Genomic DNA, 22,441 nt, shown 5'->3' on the forward strand with positions numbered 1-22,441 from the left:
CTGCCCCTATTACCCCTCAATCCTACCTTCTATCCATTCTCTTTAACCAGCCCGGCCCACCCCTAGAGGCTTAGGGAGCTGGGACCTTTTATTTGGGCGACTTTAAAAGGACGATACAGCTTATTTAAGTGCTGGCAGCCTTTTTAACCTAAAGATATATAATGTACAGTCAAATAAAAGCAAAAAGTCAATACAAGAAAGATGTACAGATATGTGACCAGCACTATGGAATACACTGAAGCAATGAGGAGACGATGAAAACGTCTGTACTATAATAAAATTTTCTGTAATGATATTAAAACTGATGAGAGAATTCAAATCCTTGATCATTATGTACAAATGTGTTTCAGTTTCTCTTTTTAAAATAAACATTGAAAGCTGGCGGAAGTATCTCATTTTAATCTTTTGTATTCAAATATATCCATGCTGGTTTGCATACAATGCTGTGTGCTTGTTTTGGATATTATAAAACATCCAGAATACAGGCATCTCTCTCATAAATCTTATAATCATGAACACATATTTAAGCATGCAAACATGTATTAGTGACATTAACGCTCTTAAAAATAATCAGAATTGCTTTTTAAACTATTAATAGAATTATTAATAGAAGAGTATAACATCTGGAGACCTTGCACAACAAAATGTTTACATTATTTAAAAAAAATTCTATGTGCTATTTACTTGTTTTCTTTTTACATATAATTTTTTTTTCCTAAAATGCAGAAATGTTTTTTATTCTTATTTTTATTGTTTTATAGATGGACAATAGTACTGCATATAGTTTGACAGTCTTAGCCTACCTGGGTAACTTCCCAATCAGCACTATTTTACGGAACGCCGGAGGCGCTGTGGAGCCGCGTCCAATTCGAGCTCCTCTTAGTCTCGCTTTACTACAATATGTCGTGAACGTACCAATCATATGTTATTGTCTGTGAAGAAGACCGTCGGTTTGGAGTAATACTAAGTGCTTGAAAGCAAAGAGTCCTGATTTTTTAAACCAAGAGGTAAACAACAATGTTTTTATTTATCATATGTCTCTTTAGTCACAAAACCATTTTTTTGTCATTTGGCTATTTTGCAACAGGTTGCCAAGTGCGGTGTTCCACTTCGGCAAGGGAAGTGACCAGCTAGCCTCTTAGTTAAGCTACTTTAAAACTCAGCGTTTTACGTAAAACGAAGCTAAAGTTAAGAGTTAAGGCGCGGAAACTCAGTCGTTTTTCTTGTGTCTTGTAGTATGAAACGTAATGGTATTTCTTGTGCCTTTTGTGTTTTAATATTTTAATATCGTGCCTGATGACTTGTTCCGATATTATGAACGTCGCTTCTTAGCCTGGTACTGGGCCGGACAGGCGTTGCTTGTGTAGGTAGCGTAGCTAGGTTATCTCTTCTAGTTAGCCGAGTAGCTAACCTAGCTAGCGCTGAAAGGGCAAACAGTTTTGCCAAGTTATAGCTGCTTGTTGCCAACTATTAAAGCAGCCTGTTGCTTGCATCCTGATAACAAATTGCCTTGCTAGCTACATATACGATTGGAGTTTGGGTGAATACTGGTGAATACTTGGATTAAAAAAATAAGAGTTTCAAATATGTCATATTAGGTTTATCAAAGGGAACGGAATTCATCGGTGACTTAAACGTCCCACTAAGGGGTCATTTAGAAACCGTACAGTTACTTTTGTCAGTAAAAGCCAATGGGAATAAAAGAGATTTTTATTCCATTTTATATATCTGAAAAAGGTTCGTAAAATATTTCGCTAGCGGTGTTACGTTCTGTAATTTGGTGTTGCTAGCTAAATATTTGGCTGAAAGTAGAGGCTCTGGCAGGCTCGACAGTTAATCACGCCGTTGAGATCGTTACCCGTTATTGATGAACGAGTACTTTAATAAACATTTGTCTTCGGTGATTAAACTAAGTTCCTAATGTCTGGAAACCAGTGATGAACAATGATTTATGGTCTGGAGTTTATGGTACAGAAAATGCAAAAATGACTTCATAAATTCATGTAGGGTAATTCTGAATACTATTCGCTGTTGATCCTTTGTGGTCAACTGTTGAATACGTCTTCTTTATACACTGAGCTGCTCCACTGTGCTCTTTGGGCAGTAATCTTGAAAACAGGCAGGGGGAATCCTGTCGTGTTTCCTCTAAAAACTACTGGTCCTGGAGGCTTTGGTTCTATAGAACTTTCAGAACAATAAAAGGAGGCAATTTCCGTGGAACCCTTGTGATATGTTGCTGAATGCCAGCATGAAATTACATTGTTTTCAGACATTAAGCAATGACACTTGAAATTGACACCACATTAGAACTTGAAACTAAAGCCAGTTCCAAGAGCCTTGGCTCGTTAGTTTGGTTTTGCACAGCCACACCCCTGACAAAGGACTCTGGAAGTTGTATTAAAAAGTCGTTGGTTCCTGAAAGCACTAAGTGATTGGTTATAAGCTTGAAGAGAACAGGAGAATGTCTTTTAATTTATTGGCAGCCATTGGGATGTTTGCTGACAAGCCTTGTAACCTGTCCTACATAGTTCTGCATTTTCTGCATGAAACAATGTGGAAGTTGCATCTATTTACAATGAGAGCACTGTCACAGACGACTGAACATATGTGGCTGGACCAACTGATTTACCCACTTTAAAACATTTTAAAGGTTACCTTTACACTAATTATTCGGATTGTAACAGTTTTTCAAAACAAATCTATAGCAAAATGAAACATAGATATCATATTTCTTTAGCACTTTAAATGGAGGCTAGGTGCTGTTTCCAAAATGTTCTTTTGTTGTCAGCTGATCTGCCCAATAGTTTTAGTCTGTAGCTGCCAGGTGAGCAGGCTTAATTTGGCAGAGCTAGACTACTCTAGGTTTAATGTGTAGTTGCTGTGACTTTAGCTCATGCTAGACCCTACAGAAAAGAATTGTATTTATTCATAGAGAACAGAATGTTAACTAGTAGCCAGTATAGTAGCCCAAATTATCTTTTGTGTGGAAACTGAACCTAGCCTAAGTCATGGCAGTGTACTTTCATATTACCTTCACTGCCAAACTCTGTTGCAGACCAATATATGTCCAGTCAAAACTCAACATGATACAAAGGTTTTTTTCATTTCCAGTGTGTGGAATTGTTTGTCAGGAGGATTTCTGGAAATCGGAGTCTTTTTATAACAGGATTGTTTTTTCTGAATTAAGGGACTTCCTCCGTCATTGTTTGACTAGCTGGTCCATTGTTTTTGAAGGAGTTTAAAGCAGAACACATCAAATGTGAGGTTAATGGCATCTTGTTAGTGGAGAATTGGGTTCTTAACAGGATTTACATTTACAGTATTGCTCATGTCATGTAGGTGCTACTATATCCATTTTTCTTTTCTCTCATGTAGAGTTGGTAGACACACCGGAAAAGTAAAGTATAACAGCCTTACTGAGGTATGTGTAGACATTCAATCTGAGAGGATAAGTGGGACGTGAAGATGGGTCCACTTGGCACACCCAGAGTGATGTGGCACAGGACTGGGACTTGGGCCAATGTTGCACGATCCAGCTGTTTTCCCTGAGGAATTCTCAATATGTGCTGTCTCTGTTTCCTTGATGTACCACCACAGAGAGGAGTTAACAAGCTTCTGCTGTCCATGCCTCATGCCCCATGCCCCAGTGTACACAGCCAAAATGCCTTAGGCCCACTGTGCTGTCTAGCTGGGCTTTTTCCATTTTGTTTTTAAGAGGCTCAGCAGAGGACAGTAACATAGCTCTGCTTTGAGCCCACAACTGAAAAACTCCAGACACTTTTCAACCTGTTTAGATCAATTATGGTTCAAGTGAACCTGTTAACTGCAGCACAATCAGTATCACCACATAATTCCCAGGTGGTGTTGAGCAGTATTTTTGTGCTGTGTTTGTGTAGAGGAAGCTTTGGGAATAGTTAAGGGCAGGCACTGTGGGTGATCTTTTGAATATTGATGTTTTCAAGACGTAAGAGGCAGACAAGAGAAGGCTAGGTTTCTCACCTCTTGATCTTTTCAATTATTCACTACCACCACCGACTCACATTTGCTCATGTGCACACACCCAAATGTTGGCTCTTCTCTGGGAAAAAATCACATGAAGAAGTTTGCTTATGGTTTACATATTAACAGCCTTGCACTATTTGTCAGAAGCTGAAGGTCATGGTCTGGTTTTACATGAAGAACACCTCTTTGCTTTTGGAACTTTTAAATTTTGTCGTCCCTCTTTTTTGCTGCACTGGCTATTCAATACAACAGTTTATCATTGTGTTCTTTCACCTCTCTTGACCTATACTTGACCTGTACATGCATAGGATTTGATTTCAGTGATGTGCAGGGAGGCGAACTCTGCGGTTTAGACAGCAAGAAATGGAATCCCACAGTTACAGGCTATTTTTTTACATTTTTGAAACTTTCAGTAAATCATATCAACTATTAACGGGCCTTCAATAAATGTTGATAGATACTGTGTTTAGAGTTTTCACGCAAGTATGGTCTTTATTGCATTGGTCTCCCATTTAATGTCGTCATCACCTTTTACATTAATTAATAAAGTAAAGCTTATGTTTTGTTTAGTGCTGTACAAACCTCTTCTGTACAATTCTATATCTAGTTTTTAACACTTTGTGCCTTTAGATGCACCTGTGCATGTACTGCATTAAAGTGTCGTTTGTTTTTTTTGTTTTGTTTGTTTGTTTTTTCTGCATTCTCTCTCTCCCCCCCCCCCCACTGTCACTAGGGTTTCATCCCCACCTGCAAATACTTCCTCACTCTTGTTCCCCTCCTGGTACTCAGTGGTACTTGCCTCAATGTTGAGGCTCTGAAATCTGGAATTTTTGGTACGTGAGCATGGGGTGCTGGAATGCAGAGCAGGAGCATTGGTTTAGATAACGATCCTCTTCTGTTTCTCTTCCACAGCCACATTCATGGAAGTGGCAGCTCGGGAACAGAACTTGTCAAGCTAGCATTTTGAAGGTCTGAGAGGCAATTTAACTTAGGCTTTTTGCAAGTCTGTTAAGTAATTTAAAAGTGCTTCACTGACTGTAAGGAAAAGAGAACTAGGCCTATAGGTGACTATTTTTTCACTTTGCTTAGAGAAAAGGCTATAATGTAATTTTCTGAGAGTGGCCAATGCAGGAGCACAGTTGAGAGGAGTAAGAGCACTGTTGAAAGGAATATTTAGAGGAGCTGGCTCTTGGTGACTTTGCAAGTGCTTTGTCCTTCTCCTCTCCTACCACTCCTCGGGACATGCTGTTTCAAGTCTTTAAGTGTAACTGGTCTACCCAGTACAAGCTGTACGTTAATGTCACCGGGCCCAGAATAGAGCTGCCTATCTTACAGGAGTGCTCCGCATTATTCTTGTCTTGTGCAATTGGATTGTTTGGTTTAGCTCAGGTCCTGCATGAGGAGATAGCAGGAGTCAAGCCAATAGAATGGGTCCCTGAGACTGAGATAAATAGTGCTGGCTTTGATACTATAGTGAGACATGGGAGAATAGCTACACACTTTTTAAAATAAGGGAAACAATGTCATTATAGCAGTGCAGGTAATGATAGTTATTAGTAATAGTTTAAGCTAATTATATTGCTATTGATTTGATATTTGCATATTAGTTAGGCAAATGTATGAGGATAAACTATGGTATGACAGTACACAGAAATGTCTTTATCACTAGCTTATGCACTGTGGTTTTGCAGAGTGATTTGAGACTTTAACTTAAAAAAGGTGTTAAGAAAGATTAATTTATTTATAGTCCATACTTATGCCTTATTAGCTAATTCTAGGCATGGCCTACATTTAGACTGTGTCTGCTAAGATAAAATTTGTATGTCATCAGGGTCTATCATAGTGTTGAGAGCAGATTTTTTATTTCCCCCTCCAGTGTGGAAACCAGGTTGTAAACACCAAACCTACTGATGCTCTCATCTCAAAGGCAGGGCTGGGAATGGCCCACACACCACCTCGGGGGTTGCCCCTCCACCCCTCTGGTGCAAACACACCTGCACACAGTCATGAACCTGCCCAACCAGCTGCTCACTCAAACACCTCCCGCTATAGCTCACTACCTACCATGCTGCATTTCCATTTAAACTGGCAGTACAGTGTAGTATGTGATTTAAGAAAGGCAAATCCTATCTTCAAACACCATAAAAAGCTTTAAAAAAACAGCATAAAACGTTTAAAAGCGATATAAAATTTCTTCCAAGAATTTGGGGCGAGCATGTACGCTCTGTAGCAGCCAAAAAGGTTGGCATATTGCAGCATGAGCAGGCCTAGCTGGGCCAGTCTGGCGCTGAGTGGAGCAGAAGGGTTTGGAGTAGGCTACTTAAGCTTTGGAGTGGCAGATGGTTCGGTGCTGTAGTCTGTTTGCGTCTTTAGCCATTGACTGAACACTGCCTCATAGAGGGGGTTGGGATCCTCCACACATGATTAGGCTTGTTGTTTGGAGGCTGGGTGGTGTGTGGTATGCGTGCACACATGTGTGAGGCAGCATACATTATGTCACCTGTGAGCAGCATAGAGCTTATAACAGTTCTGTCTTCTATCTGCCTCTCCCACAGAATGTGCACTGCTGTGATGTTCTGTGCAAGCTATTGGCTTTGTTTACAAAGACAGTTTGTTTGCTTTGGCTCCCACTCTGAGTGTTTGTCAAATTGGCAGCAATGAAATCCCAATCAGGAATCAATGAAATGGAGCAGCAACCACCCTGTGACTCACCAAGAGCAGAATAAACAAGATGATGATGTGGTTTTTAATTCTGGTGGTGCTAGTACTGGTGGTGTTCTTAAGCCTCTGTTGCAGTACCTGTAACAAGCCTGTCTAATAGAAGGTTTGGTTTCTTTAAGGTATCTCTTATCTTAAACCCAACTGTAGTGACCTCACCAGGAGTGCCTAAATGTTTGTTGACATCACATCTGGAAAATAAGATAACAGGTTTATAGTCAACATGTCTCTCAATGTAAGGAGATTTAATGCTGTAAACCTCTTTACTGTTCTGAAAAACTATTTGCTTTTCTTTTTCTTTTTGCTTTTTTTAAAAAATAATATAGTCCACTGTATGAACATTAGTCTACCTTTAAATTCCTTTCTTCTTTGCTTCTTTCTTTCATGCTTTGCTCTTAGTATGAGTGCAGTGCAATACCGAAATAACATTTATTTAGATTTCTTTCTTTACATTCTGTCACGCACACTCACTCTCAGACACAATCTCTCTAACGCACACCCCTCACACCCATACATGTATGCAGTGCTTACAATAGACCCCTTATTTTAATCTGAGGAATGTTGTTCCCAGGCTGCTTTGCATTCCTGCCATGTGCATGGGATTGTTCCTCCATCCCTGCACCGCCCTGACCATAGAAACATTAACAGGAACTTGAGCCGGGCATGCCTGCTTCCAGTTCCCTGACAGATGTTGTCACAGTCCTGAGCACTAGTCCCCAGCCCATTGAGAGATCTGGGGCAGTGAGCCTCTTTCTGCTCACCTTGGTGCACACGTGAGGTGCTTTTTTTTTTTTAATTTTTCCCTCCTTCAGTTCTCAGGCTTCCAGACCTCCTGCCCACTAACAAAGCTGTTGCCATGGCGGCGCATTGGGCAGTCGTGCGGCACAGTAATCTCTTCCCAGCAGAGAGGGAGAAGGGAGGGGCAGAAGATGGTTGGGTGTGTGGGGGGGCAGTCCATTAGAGAGAGTGAGGGGGGGTGGGTCAAATGAGGGATGGTGTATGAGGTGAGGCAGGCACTGTTTGGAGAGCTGATATCAGGACAGCAACTCCTACTAAATCATTGAGGTGCGCAGAGGCCAAGCCAAGCCTGAAAAATGCAATCGGAAAGGTTCGAGTAGCGCGGAGTACATGTCAGAGCCGCTAACCCTCTGGTCAGTGGGCCAGCTTCTAGTCTGAGTATGATATTCTGTAGATAGGGTCCACTGCTTCCACATTGGCCTGGGCTGGAAGTGGCCGGAAAAGACAGGAATGTGGTGAGCTGTGGAGGAGGGGTGAGGAGAAGGACAAAGGTTATCCATTATCCATGCCTGAGTGTCATGTGACCAGTGTTGCTCCCATGGGATCACTTCTGCCTAGTCTGTGTCAAAGGCAAATTTTGTTCGGTATACTACAACATCCAGTTGGGCGAGATATACTTTCACTGAAGTGTCTTTTTGTGCTCTCCGAATCAGATGACTTTGGAGATGACCGAGCTTTGATTTATTTTTTTTTGTTGTTGTTGTTGTCAGTGGGCATAAGAGGACAGTGGAGGATTAGATCTAGTATGTGCTGGGCTTGGACACTGGGGGCTGGGGTGTTGAATCAAGTGTCCTCTGTAATGCAGATAGTAAAAGGGCCAGATAATGGGCAGTGCTGGTCTGTCTCACACAGCTGACAGCAGTGTCTGGACCCCAAAGCTTTGTCCAGCCTGTCAATGGGGCATGAGAGGAGTGTGATTGAGCGGAGACTGCGCGTGTGTGTGTGTGTGTGTGTGTGTGTGTGTGTGTGTGTGTAAGTGCACACACATGTGCATGTTAGTGTTTGTGCATGTGCACCTGTGGCTTATTCATTTTGACTCCATCTCCTGGTTCCTCAGTGACGTCATTTGTATCTGGTACGATCTCTTTGACGAACTAAGTAGAATGAATATCATTGTTTGCAGATACCAAATGTTCCGCATAAAAGTTCAACAGTCCTTTTTTTTTGTTAATGCTCATTTGTGAAACCTCTGTAGTGGTTCCTTTCACTCTAAGAACTCCTTCTCCCTTCTTTCGTCTCTGAAATATTCATGCTGAAGCCAATTACCTCAAGAAGTAGTAAAGAGTACAATACAGGCCATGTGAAATGGTTCAGACATATCCAAAGCATTTTAGTTTATAAATACATATGGCATTTATCATATACTGAGAACAGTCAGAGACAGGAAATTTTGGAAAGGTGTAATGCTTGTTTTAAATTTATCTAAGAATGCGTAAATATTAAAATGATTTAAGAAGCATATAATGGCTTGTAAATCTATAAACATCAATATTAAGAGTATCATTTAGTGATTGGTATCAGTAACTCAGTCAGCCCTCACCATAGGTTTGTGTAATTGCAGTAAACACTGTATAGTCCTTGCAATGTGGGCAGGTTGAATTCTTCTTAACCTGGTTCTGTTTCCTGGTCATTGCAGGTGGAGCTCCCTCTCTGGAGCCAGTACTGACCCCACTCTTGGCAGCCATGGCCCCAGCCTCCAGACCATGCAAAACCTTTGCCTCCTAAGCCTCGTGCCACCTGCCTCCACGCCCCCGCACTCCTGCACCGTACTGTACGCCCGCAGGCCAGGCAGCACAGGTATGATGACCACCTCCCACATGAACGGCCACCTGACTGAGTCTGAGGATCGTGCAACAGGAGGGGGCAGTGCTGCCGAGGCCCCACGTGAGATGGCCGTGGACTGCCCGGGCGAGCTGGGTACTCGCATGCAGCCTGTGCGGCGAAGTGCCCAGCTGGAACGCATCCGGCAGCAGCAGGAGGACCGCCGGCGCAGGGAGGAGGAGGGCCGCAGCCGCCAAGAGCTGGACGTTAACTCCTCCATGCGCCTTAAGAAACTTGCACAGAACCCCAAGGTGGGCATTGACAACCCCACCTTCGAGTCGATGGAGGGCGTCGGGGGGACCCTTGGGCAGCTGCAGGGCTTCAGCACGGCCCCCAAACTGCTGGGTGAGTTGGGGTCATTGGCCCAGCCCTCCGGGCAAGCTTGCTGCCCACACTGTTTTCTGAGTGGAACCACTGGTTACAAAATACAAGGCAAAGGGAGATCATTTTGGAAGTGGGTTTTGAATGCTGATTGCACTGATACTGGTGATCAGACAGAAGGGCTCTTGTCCACAGAAACCAGGAGCAATGAGTGAGCTCATTCTTATCTGAGGCAAAGCAGGCCAGTGAGTCATATCACTGATGGTGAAGAGCAATCAAGATGCAGGGAAGGATTTAACTTAACAGAAAATGAAGAAGGAGAAGAAAAATGACAGTACATGTCATCTTTCTCTTGATTTTTATTTATTTATTTTTTTTAGTTGCTTTCTTTTCCCCCATTTTCAGTGGTTATAACTTATTTTATTATTTCTCTGTTGATCCCATTACTTTCTCATTGTTCTGCCATCTGGTCTGAGGGAGAGATCTGACTTGAGCTTGATGTGATGTAGGCTGGACATACACAGTTTTTCAATGGGGCTTTGCTGTCAGGAAGATGTGATCTGGAGGGGAAGACTGAGTTAGTCTGGACTCTTGTTTGTAATTGTTCGTGCGTGGGCACAAGAGTGTGATATTGTGAATTCCTCAGAAAGGGAGCAGAGGAGCCTGTGAGGGGGAGCTTAATTAAAAAACCTCTTATGAGACATTCTGAGTCAGACCTACACTGGCTGCTGTCTGCATTGTTGGATTGCTTCTGTAGTTTGGTTATCCACTTTCCCCACATTCCTCAGCTCTTACTCTTTAATGCTTTCGTTTATGGTCTGCACTGTGTTGAGGGGGAAACTATTCTCTCTGTCCTCTGAAAAGATATCCCATTAGTGACATAATAGTTTGAGATCCACCATCAGCCACCCACTTAGGAAGTAATGAAAGAGCACAAATTAACTCCCCCTTCATATGTATGTATGTATGTATGTATGCTCCTCCTGAGCAAAAGTCCTTAGTCCATAGCCATTCTCAAATAACCTTTGTGAAGAAGACAGACTTAAAGGTTGAATTTGTATTGAATGTGTATTTTGTATTGAGATTTTTTAAATTCATTTTTCTTTTGTGGTAATATGACTACATATTTAGGTGTTTCATAATTAGGGTATTCTTATGCCGAGCCAGTGAAGCTTTGTTAATAAATGGCATGTGGAGAACAAGAGTAGTGTCTGTTTGTGTTCATTTGTTGTGCACTATTGGTTGAGAGGTATGTACTGTGTGTTTTGCTGTTTCCAGCGTAGGAATTGTAAGCTGTTTGCTGTAACCTTTCTTACATGTCATTATTATTCATATTTAGCTAAATGGATTAATAAGATCAGCCAAACCTGATTTTGTGTGTGTGTGTGTGGGTGTGTGTGGGTGTGTGTGGGTGTGTGTGTGTGTGTGGGTGTGTGTTTTAACAGAGTTAGAGGAGCTGCTCATGTCTCTGAAGCAGGTGCAGCACTGTCTGGGGGACCCTCAGAGTCAGGAGGATGTGGAGCTGGTGCTGCAGCTTGTACAGAAGCCTGACTTCCAGAAGGCCTTTAACATCCACAATGCAGTAGCTCTGCACATGAACCGGCCCTGCCCACCCTTTCCTCTCACAGACCACGCCCAGAGCCTAGCACATGAGGTCAGCACTCATGAACCTGTGGTGTTTAGTGCTACTGATTTATTTTAGAACATTTCAAATATTACTTACCGCTGTTATGCTATTGTAATATTTTTAAAGAGGTAACTAAAGTCTAGCACAGGTCCAAGGATGAATGGTTTTAGCCTCTTGTGTCCAGAAATCTTTAAACTGTACTCAGAGTCAAGGGTTTTCTGGTCAACAGATTAAGGTAAAGAATTAGGATGAAAAAACAGGTGTTAAAAGTGAATTGTGGCTACCCCACTGACTTACGGTTACTTTTATTTGCAACTTGGCTCTGAGCTTTATGAAGGCCTGCTGGACATTCTTGATGCTCTACTGCAATAACAATAACAAGCAAGTACAAGGCAATACTACTACTACTACTACTACTACTAATAATAATAATAATAATAACCAACTTGGAGCAAAACAGAAAAACCTGAAGGTCTGCTCAGTTTCCTTGGACCCTCCTGTGCATATTTTAGCAATATTTTCTAGTATCTCAATATGGTCATTCAATGGCGATCAGCTGCACAGACACTAATAGCATTTCTTAGAAGGCTTTCAGATATCTAAAATCTAAGTTATTTACTTTGATATGTTTTACTCCAAATTGTTTATTACATTTGGTTGGATCTAATGTAATGTTCAGAGGATAGGAACCTCATAATGGATATGCTTGCTGTCTTTCAGCACTTATTAATCAGGGCTGTGGGAGAAAAATAGTGTTGTGTGAAGTGTTGATGAGTGGCCAATCAGCGTGCTGGCTCTTCTGTTGTTGCTCTTCCTCTCTCTGCTGCTAGGCATCACCAGGCCTGGTGCAGCTCTGTACGAGACCTCATTAGGGCCTGAACCCACTGACCTGCCCCGTGCTCTCAAAATGCCGCCTCCCTGTAGGCCAGAATAACCACACCAAGAAGGCTTGCACTGCTAGTTACGGTTCTTGGCTAAAATGTAACGTGCAGCATAGACCATAAAAGCCTATAAACACCAAATTTGACAGGAAGGTGCAGCATGTGTGAAATGACTCAGTGAAGTAAAGGGACCTTTATTCGCCTGATGGTGGTACTATAGCGCAGCATTTTATGTTTTGGTCAATATCTGTCACACCGTAAGGTGTAGAAACAAAATTTTGCTTTCACTGAACTCCTTGGCTCAAGCCACAACAACAATTAAGCTCTGCCCACTTAGATTTTTTTTCCTAATTTGCATATGCAAAACCTTTTTTGAACTAGTTCTAGGTTTTTTCCAGCCCTTTTTTTCATCAAACTGATGTCAATCAATTCAGAAAAATGTGAAGCTAAATAATTATCAAAAATATTTTCAAAGTCTGGCTGTAACATGTAATGTAATCAACAGCTCAGAGGCCAGGCTTCATTTACTTCAAGAGCTAAATCTCAACAATGGTTTCATCAATCTTCATTAAACTTGATATGCTGGTAGGGTAGATGATTCTGCGGTCACATGTCCATGCTGGTCAACATTGTTCAATAAAGGGCGCTATAACATGGAATTAACTGTTTCTCATCAGCCATTGGTCACATCAAGCCAGAACTTGATATGCAGCATCGGGGTGTTAACTTCTGTCAGTGATAGAACAGAGACTTACTTAAACAACAAACAACATTTCTTGGCTATGAAATATAATCAGCAGCCACGGCGGTTAGGCCTCATAGGCTGTAATCTGCATTTTATTATTATTATTATCATTATTATTATTATTACCCTATTCTTTACTTTGATGTCAGTTGACTTACTGATTAGAAATATAGAGACTTGTACTCTGCATCAGTGCTTACAGCCTGTGTGGGTGCTTTCAGCCTTTGTTAGTCTTTTTCAGGAGTGTCTGTGCCTTGATCTTTTTTTTTTTTTTCCGCCCCCATTTCCAATAACACTGCTTTGTCGGCTACAACCCAAAGCAGCTACCTACTATGTGAGGTTGTTGAGACAAGAAAGATTTTCTACCAAATATTTTTAGTTATTGTGCATAGAGTTGTGGGAGCATTTGTAAAATATCCTGGGTGCATGGTTCTGATCCACTGGCCTCACGTGTTGGCCTTGGCCATTCATTCACATGTTATTCACTTTCTCTTTTCTTATAACTGAGAATAACTGAGAATATTACATCTTATCAAAAATTCAATGTAAACATTTCCAAACAAATACTATTTTTAATGACTAAAATTCACTAGAATTTTCACTAGAATCTCAAAAAGGTATCAAAAAGGAGCCAGAACTAAAATGAACTTTATTAATTACTGTACATAAAGAATACAAATTAGGTGGAGTGATGTCACAGGATGTGTGAAGTGATTAGAGGCTTCATCACATCAATCTAAGCCTGGTGCATGAAGAGCAGGTCAGTGGGCTCCCCTCAGTATGTGGTGTGGTAATGCATACACCGACCCAGTTGAGGACGTGCCTGCTGTGTAAAGCTCAATCTAAGTGAGGCTACTTTTCAGTGACCAAGAGCTGAGATGAGCAGTGCTTTAGTCAGTTAGCCTGCTTAGTGTAGTTAGTTAGTGTAAAGACACTGTCGTCGTCGTCCGTTTCCCCCCCCCCCCCCCCCCCCCCCCCACAAAGGTGGAGTGTAGAGCCTGTGGTTCCTCTGTATCAGAAAGTAATGTACATACATATTTATCTCATGGGTTTGGGAAATAAAAGACCATTCTGACATGTCACTAAAAACAAAGTATTCATCAACACGCAACTTACTGCTTTACCAACAGACTACTTGAAAGTATTGACCCTCAAGATATTCTTGTTTGCTGCACATTTACTACTTTTAAATACATTTAAAGTGTTTACGAACCCTCCACAATTTGTTCATCTTTAAGATAAATCTAGCAGAGACACTCCAACAAGCATCTTTAAAATAACATTTAAACTCACATGTACAGAAGTCAGCAACAGTGAGTCATATCAATTTAAAGCTTTAGGCACATGTTTGACATTATACTCTTGTGAAGCTTCTCAGTTTTGACCCTGATTGGCCTGCACAGCTTTTAAACCTTTACAAATAATGCAGGTTTTAGTGTTTACAAGGTGGACACAGCTAAATAAGCCAAACTATCTCATAGGTTTGGGAGTTAAAATACCATCCTACTATCATGTCACTAAAAGCAAAAAAAGTGATCTGATCTTTTTAAGCAGCAGTTACACTCTAATGCTCTGTCAATTCCAAAGAAGCTTTATAGAATTGTGCAATTATGGGAAGCCAGCATAAATATAGGCTGCAAAAAAAATGCAAAATACTGTTTCTCCATGACCAATTGCTTCAGATTTTACCACTACTCTTAGACAGACCCAATGAACTATAATGTTGTACATTGATAACAGATATAGTAAGTTTTGTACTGATTCATAGGCCTTGTGTGACTCCAGTGCCTCATGGGCTCAAGGGCCTATACGTGCTTGAACCCCCAATTGCAGCTATATTTGTATTTATTTATTATTTTGCTTATCAGCAGCCAGCTTTCAAATGTAGTCCAAGGGGTGCTGGTGTAGAGCTGGGGCTATTGGCAATGTTTCTCGACACCATGAGCACAATCGTGTTTGTGTTACAATACTCGGACTTCTCTTTTTTCACTAAAACCTGTGCCCTTTTCCAGTCCATTGAAAAGCCGAAAACCAGAAACCCAACCCCAACTTGTCCAGGGGTAATTTAATTCCAGCATTACGACAAATGCTGTCTCTGGCACAGACAGCCCATGTTCACTGATTTCCTTTATCCATTGATCTGTGTTGTTTGCTATGTTTTGCAATGAACAGCACTGGACAGATTAATCTAATGAGGTCATAGTGAACTTCCTACCTTTTAGCCTGTTTGGCTGAGTTGTAGGAAAGATATTACTGGTGTCACACAGAGCTCAAACCCTGTGTGCGTCATGTGCCTTGAATTACGTCTTTGCCTTAATGGTCTGTTACCTGTCAGCATAGCTGTCTCCTTGCACTTCTGACCTCGGCTGGCCTGATTCATATAATGCTCAACACCCCACTGGTAACTCTGGTGCCATTTTCTGAGACCCTTCTTACACTCCCCCCCCCCCCCCCCCCCAACACACACACACACACACTGCACTGACCTCATGTTTTAAGGCTAAGCTCTCTGTCCTTAAACATTCTATGGCGTAAAATAAATTAAAAAATAAATAGACATGGAAACCCAGAGCTCTGATCTGCCCAGTGCTTTCTGACTTCATTGTGCCAGCCGTGCAATGATGTGAAGCCACACAGCCAGTGTGGAAAACTGGCCTAGGAAGGGGCTTTAGAAGCCTTATTAAATCAAGGGGACTAGTGGGTGGAGAACCATGAATCCGAATGCATTTTTAACCAAAGAGATGCTTGCTGAAATAAGACTCCATGTGAATTTATGGCATAATTCAAACACACACACTTGTTTCTTTAGAAGGTTTATTTGGATCGAATACATGGACATTTGCCATTTTATGATCTCATGTATGAATACAGTGGTTTTATTCATATGTGGATAGTTTAATTTTTTGGCATTAAATTTTTTTTTTTTTATTTAAAGAGATGAATTCATGGTATAAGATGCATGCAGCTCAACATACTGTAATGAATTCATATCTTTAAGAACAGCTTACTTAATCCACTTAAAAATGATGAAGGAGCTCCAGATGAGATGTTCGTGGCTATTATGGAAATTTGTATATGCATGCGATTAAAAACAAGGAACATAATGCAAAGTGCAGAAATATGAAGAAAAATTGTGTTTGTACACAATTCTTTTAACAGAGTCATTATTGTCACTGATATATGGACCTGGAAATCTCGTGGTCTTCTTTTTCCTGCGTGCTGAAATAAAAAAACTCATTAATTTTCAGCCTTTTTATTATATTCAGGTTTAATTTTCATTTTCAGGAGTTTATATGCTTTAAATCTATGGAGTGATATCCTCCATAGTGATACGCTTCTCTGTGCTGAATTATTGCTATACACAGCTTGTCAGAAGATGTAGCACAACAGAGCACTTTAGGTCCCCTAATAATGCGTGATTAGGACAATTCACATAACACTTGCATGAGGATTTGAAAAAAGTTTGTTTCTATCTATCTATCTATCTGCAAACAAAATCAAATAAGATTTTGCTGATGACCTAAAAATGTGCTTTGTACATGAATTCAAATCCCTTTAAAGCCCTTTTAACATTGTTAAAACGGCAGCAGCCACAATAGAAAAAGAATATCTTTACCTCTTCATTATCATCCCTGCAGTGTGAGCTCCTTACTTAATGGGGCAACTGAGTGAGTGAGTGTGTGTGTGTGGGTGTGGTATTTAGCTGTGTTGTCCTCTCTCTTAGGTTCAGGCCATGCTTCACAATACCTCCCAGAAGGAGGGACTTGAGCTGAGTGCCCTGCTGAAAAGCCCTCACATGCAGGTCAGTGGTGTTCCCAGCCTTTGCAATGGCATTTCCTGGGGTCATGTAAAGATTCCATATCCTGTGTCTTTAATCCCAGCTCTCATCGTGAAGTTAATACAGTTAGTTTGAGATCCTGACTCTCAGTTGTGGTGACCAGGTCACTTGATTTCATTTGTCTTTCTTCTATAGGCCTTCATGCTGGCCCATGACAGTGTGGCAGAGCAGGAGATGCAGCCCGAGCCCCTGGGGCCTCTGGACAACCCAAGCGAAACCCTTGCGCAGTGGGGAGGCGAGACGGTTAAGATTGTACGCATAGAGAAAGCCAAGGACATCCCACTGGTGAGAGAGCCTGCCATGTGTGCCCTTCAGCTTTCTCCTACTATGTGGAAGTCAACCTTAATGTAAAGTTGTGTATGTGTGTAGGGAGCCACTGTGAGGAATGACATGGACAGTGTGATCATCAGTCGCATTGTGAAAGGTGGAGCGGCGGAGCGCAGTGGGCTGCTCCACGAAGGCGATGAGATTCTGGAGATCAATGGGGTCGAGATCCGTGGCAAAGATGTAAATGAAGTGTTCGATATCCTGGTAAGAGGACAGAGATACTGGGATTTGGATTAGGATAACAACAGGAATGGAGCACTAGAGTTGCGGAAGGCCTTGACGATAATCACCAAATCCAATGAGTGGAAAAAGATAAACTTTAACCTCATGTTTGCTAAGTGGTCCATCTCTATGTCCTCAGGCGGAGATGCATGGCACGTTGACTTTCATTCTGATCCCCAGCCCACACACCAAACCTCCTCCCATTAAAGAGACTGTGGTGAGAACTGTGTGTTAAACCAGAACGTAGATAAATGTGTAAAATGTGACTGCTGCACTTTAACTGTAAACTATTTCACTCTTTGCAAGTTAGCTCTCTAAGTCCTCAGTCCATCTTATGTTCATTTTTGTCCACCCCCCTTTTTCCATACCGTTGCTTTATCTGAGATTTACCTCTGTACCTCAGGTGCATGTGAAGGCCCATTTTGACTATGACCCTTCTGATGACCTGTACGTGCCGTGCCGTGAGCTGGGACTGTGCTTCCAGAAGGGGGACATCCTCCACATCATCAGCCAGGAAGACCCCAACTGGTGGCAGGCTTACAGAGATGGGGATGAGGAGAACCAGCCATTGGCTGGCCTTGTACCAGGTATTAGAGGATGCATGTAGTGATCGATTATAGATTGTCTTTGGTAAGTTTTAAACATAAAAGCATCTCTCCTTTTTGTTGTTGCTGGGATTTTGTGCAATATCATGTAGGCAAAAGCTTCCAGCAGCAAAGAGAGGCCATGAAACAAACAATAGAGGAGGATAAGGAGCCTGAGAAATCAGGTGAGCACTGCTACACGTGCACGCATGCATGCACTCTTCTTTATTCGTTTCAGTTGTTCCTTTATCCTCACACACAAACATAATGGTTAGGTTAGATTAGTTGTGAATGCCTAATGTTCTGAGTGGTTCATTATGGGCTGTTTAGGAAAGCTGTGGTGTGCGAAAAAGAACAAGAAGAAGCGGAAGAAGCTCCTGTACAATGCGAACAAAACCGATGGTGAGACGTGCTCCGGCTACTAAGCTCATCACTCTGCAGGCTTCATTTATAAGGGTGGAGACACATCTGTCCTTTCATAATGCCTACAAATGCCTTTTCCGTGTCTTTTTGCCTTTCGGCCTTGGCGTCTGGTCGTTAAGCAATTGCTTTGTATTTTCAAGCTTTCTTTAATTGGAGGAATTGGCGGTGCTGCATTGCAGCTGACCTAGTTAAGGGCCTTTTTCAGATGTGCATTGGAAAGGTCTAGCTATTAGGAAAAGGGGTAAGGACTCTATATAAGGGTTATGCTGTCCTCTCTGGATTCTAGCAGATTAGCCCTTAGATATTTGCTGCCCACTTAGCAGTATGCAGTTAATTGTAAATAATATTATTTTTTTATTACATTGTGTTTATTTTTATGAACTTCATTATGATTTCTAGGAAACATACTAGACAAGACCTTGAATAAATGTATTATAAATTTACATCTATAAAACTGTTGTAACCTCTTTCTTTGCCTCTTAGATTATGACAATGAGGAGATTCTCACCTATGAGGAGATGGCACTATACCATCAACCAGCCAATCGGAAGCGCCCCATTGCTCTGATTGGCCCTCCAAACTGTGGTCAAAATGAGCTGAGACAACGACTCCTGTCTAGTGACCCTGGCCGGTTTGGAGGTGCTGTTCCTCGTAAGTACTGGTCATTTGGTGATTTTGTATCTGTATGAGTATCTGTGTGTTGAAAAGCAAAACACATCATCTGATATACCCAGTAAGAGATTTTTCCCAACAGACACCACACGGAACCGAAGGGATGGTGAGGTGAATGGCCGTGATTACCACTTCGTGTCCCGTCAGGCCTTCGAGACGGATGCTACAGCAGGGAAATTCATTGAGTCTGGAGAGTTTGAGAAGAACCTCTATGGTACCAGCACAGACTCGGTGCGACAGCTTATCAATAGTGGAAAGATCTGCCTCCTGTGTTTGCACACCCAGGTAGGAAAGTGAGAAGATGAAGAGGGAGCATAGAGGTTGTGGACTGTTACATTATAACATAAGCTCATTAATGAATGTTAACCTTCCTTAGTCTCTGAAGGTATTGGACTGTTATAATGTAACATATGGTCATCAGTGAATGTTGTCCTTCCTTAGTCTCTGAAGGTATTGCGGAGCTCAGACCTGAAGCCCTACATTATATTCATAGCCCCACCCTCCCAGGAACGACTGCGTGCCCTCTTAGCTAAAGATAACAAGAACCCAAAGGTAACCTATAGTTTCTCCCCTGCTCTTAAGGGGAAATGTAAAAGTACTAGCATGTTTATCTATAGTATTAGCTAGCAGGGCATGAAAATGTAGTCATATTGGATGTCTTTCATATCTTTCTATCTTCCATTAGTTGTTAGCTATGCCAGAAGCTATATAGTTTGTCAGTTGCTAATAATCTGTAATCGCCTCACATTCATGCTCTCCTCTTGTCTTCTGCACACAGCCTGAGGAACTGAGGGACATCATCGAAAAAGCCAGGGAGATGGAGCAGAACTTTGGTCACTTGTTTGATGCGGCCATTGTGAACACTGATCCAGACAAGGCCTACCAGGAGCTGCTGCGCTTGATCAATAAACTGGACACTGAGCCTCAGTGGGTTCCTTCATCCTGGCTGCGCTGAGATGATGCCACACAAACACACATGCGTGGAGACAGATTAAAATGAATCTGCTATATGTGGACATTTTATTGTTTGGTTTAGTGGACTGTGTGGCTGGATGAGTCATTGTTGGCCATATCGGATGACTACTTTTTTACGCTTAACCACAGCCTGAATACTTAGATAATAGTATATGCTGGAAAGAACTATGTTTCTACTCTGTTGACTCTAGACTGGGGAAATTCCACATTTTTTCCCTTGATGATTGAAATGTTTTTCATTGTTGTTGTTAGGGTTGGTTGTTTTTGTTTGGTTTTTTTGGGGTTTTGTTTTTTTTTGGTTGGGTTTTTCCTTTCTTGCGCTATCTAAATTAACAACTCACATTCCGGAGCTGTGTAAGAAATTTAATCAGCACTTGCTAGCAGCAATAGAGTTCCAGTGCTCCTATTCTGCTTTTGATGACTATTTATAATTGTAAATATACCTGAGGTATTTTTTTTTAAATGTTGACAAGAGATGTGGTTCTGTGATTGTTACCTTTTCAAAACTCTGAAAAGGGGAGAGCATCGCTATGTTCTTGCAGCCCAAGATGTGAGTCTTTGCAAGTCATTAGTCAGGTGGAGAAATTACCCCCAAATTGATATTACAGTCCAACAAAATATTTTAGCTGTTTGAATTTAATGTTTATAACAGAATTTGATCAGTTTTCACTTAGTGAGAGCCCTTGTGCTTAATTCTAAATTGGAAACAGAGATTTACTAAGCAGACGTCTGTTTCCCTATCACTGATGAACTGAAGATCCCCTGAACAGACTGTTGAATGACCGAACAGCAGTGTCCCCCTGTCATTGTGCTGATTTCCTGTCTCAATTCTGTTCAAGTACTCTTGTCCTACAATAGTTTACCAGTCAGCTGCTTGTGGGAGTTTTATATTGCACTACAAAACTACAAAGAATGCTAGCAGGCAAACATGTAATGGATATGTGATTCATCTGGAAACATTTGAATTCCCTATAAATGGGTGGCCACTGGCCTGTAGCACATTACCAGTCTGCAGCGCAGTGGTTGTAAAACTTTTTTCTGGGTAAGTTTTGGGACGTCTTTGATAAAGGACAGTCATGGGTGAATCCCTTTCTCTAGACATAAAATGCTAATGCATGGAAAAAAAGGCAAGTTTTGTCATGGATCGCTGAGCTCTCATGTGACACATTGCTGTGATTTGGTGGCCACAGGCTCCTCACATCTGAAGAACATGACTTCAGGAGCTTCTGTGCCACTCAGAAGGATGAATATGGAAGAGGCTGTAACAACTGTCTCTGTCATCCCATGTGACATAGCTTTGTGTTCCTATGGCAGCAACCACTGTGATTGACACACTACAGTTGGAGTGATTAGTAAATATTAGGTTAAGTCTGTTTTATTGCTCTTTATCCCTGTTTGTTTGTCTGTGGGTGTGTGTGTTTGTGTGCTGTCTGTCTCAGTATTCACATGCACTTCCAGGACTCAGAAGTGACCAGTATTGTAATCAGTATTTTATAGCAATACAGTGAGGTTCACCTACTGAGTTTATAACCAGCCTAGATTTACAACTTGCTACACTTTCAGAGGATGTCCCTTCATTTCTTTGAATAACTGCAAAATGAATTTATGAATCTTTTGCTGGATATGATTCTGGAAGTCATTATATTAAAGTTTTTTTTTTTGTTTTTACATGTGACGAGTTGGGGCTCAAAATTGTGTAGTTCCTCATAATATTTAATTGATCAAACTGAAGTTCCTTCATGATACTCAAGTGCTGTTTTTAAAAAAAGGCACAAATGTGTATGTGCAACCTATGGTTCTTCCTGTGTGAAGAGCATAGATGATAAACGTCTAGGAGCATCAGAATATTGTATTCATTTGTTTAAGAATTGTGTGCGCCTGTTTGAAGGAAAGACTCACTAAAATGCCGAATGCAGGCAAGTTCTCCTGTTAGTAAGCACACACTGGAAACAGCTTTAGTGACATTTTTAAAAATAATAATCATTCTCTATTTTAAAAAGAACCTATATATTTTTATGTATAAAACTCATCCACACAAAGTACCCCCTTAGGCTAGCTTTCCTGCACAATATTGGTTCATGTTTTATACGGAGTCGGGTCAGACCCATTAAACTGCTGAGCTATAGGCCACATGCAATCTAGTTTCATGCCATTTAACTGGAAGTAGAACTAATGAATGTAAAGTAACAACTGCCTTTCTGTTTGAAAAACCTTTTGTATGAATTATACATGTGAATTATTAAAAACCAGATTGATAAAGCTTGAGTTTTGAGTTTTTAATGACGGCCACTGTCTTTCACATAGTTGTTATTTAACTGTCACAGTGACATACTATTGGCAAGTTTCATTACCTTCCTGAAAGTGTGAACTTGGAGAATAGTTATCTGTGTGTGTGTGTGTGTCTGTGTGTGTCTCTCTCTCTCTCTCTCTCTCTCTCTCTCTCTCTCTCTCTCTCTCTCTCTCTCTCTCATATATATATATATATAT

General features: G+C 41.3%; 1 protein-coding gene across 1 annotated transcript; it reads left to right on the forward strand.

Moving 5' to 3' along the window:
• Positions 1–888: 888 nt before the first annotated feature.
• Positions 889–22,213, forward strand: mpp5a (membrane protein, palmitoylated 5a (MAGUK p55 subfamily member 5)). Its single transcript, XM_027014070.2, has 14 exons — positions 889–1,007; positions 9,155–9,684; positions 11,106–11,314; positions 16,638–16,715; positions 16,887–17,036; positions 17,121–17,282; positions 17,440–17,517; positions 17,704–17,887; positions 17,998–18,069; positions 18,215–18,286; positions 18,791–18,958; positions 19,062–19,264; positions 19,421–19,531; positions 19,758–22,213. Exons 2-14 carry the CDS (start codon positions 9,222–9,224, stop codon positions 19,932–19,934), a joined length of 2,127 nt encoding a protein of 708 aa, XP_026869871.1. The 5' UTR covers positions 889–1,007; positions 9,155–9,221; the 3' UTR covers positions 19,935–22,213.
• Positions 22,214–22,441: the final 228 nt, after the last annotated feature.

Source organism: Electrophorus electricus, chromosome 13 (assembly GCF_013358815.1).
Source record: "Electrophorus electricus isolate fEleEle1 chromosome 13, fEleEle1.pri, whole genome shotgun sequence".
NCBI classification, from domain to species: domain Eukaryota; kingdom Metazoa; phylum Chordata; class Actinopteri; order Gymnotiformes; family Gymnotidae; genus Electrophorus; species Electrophorus electricus.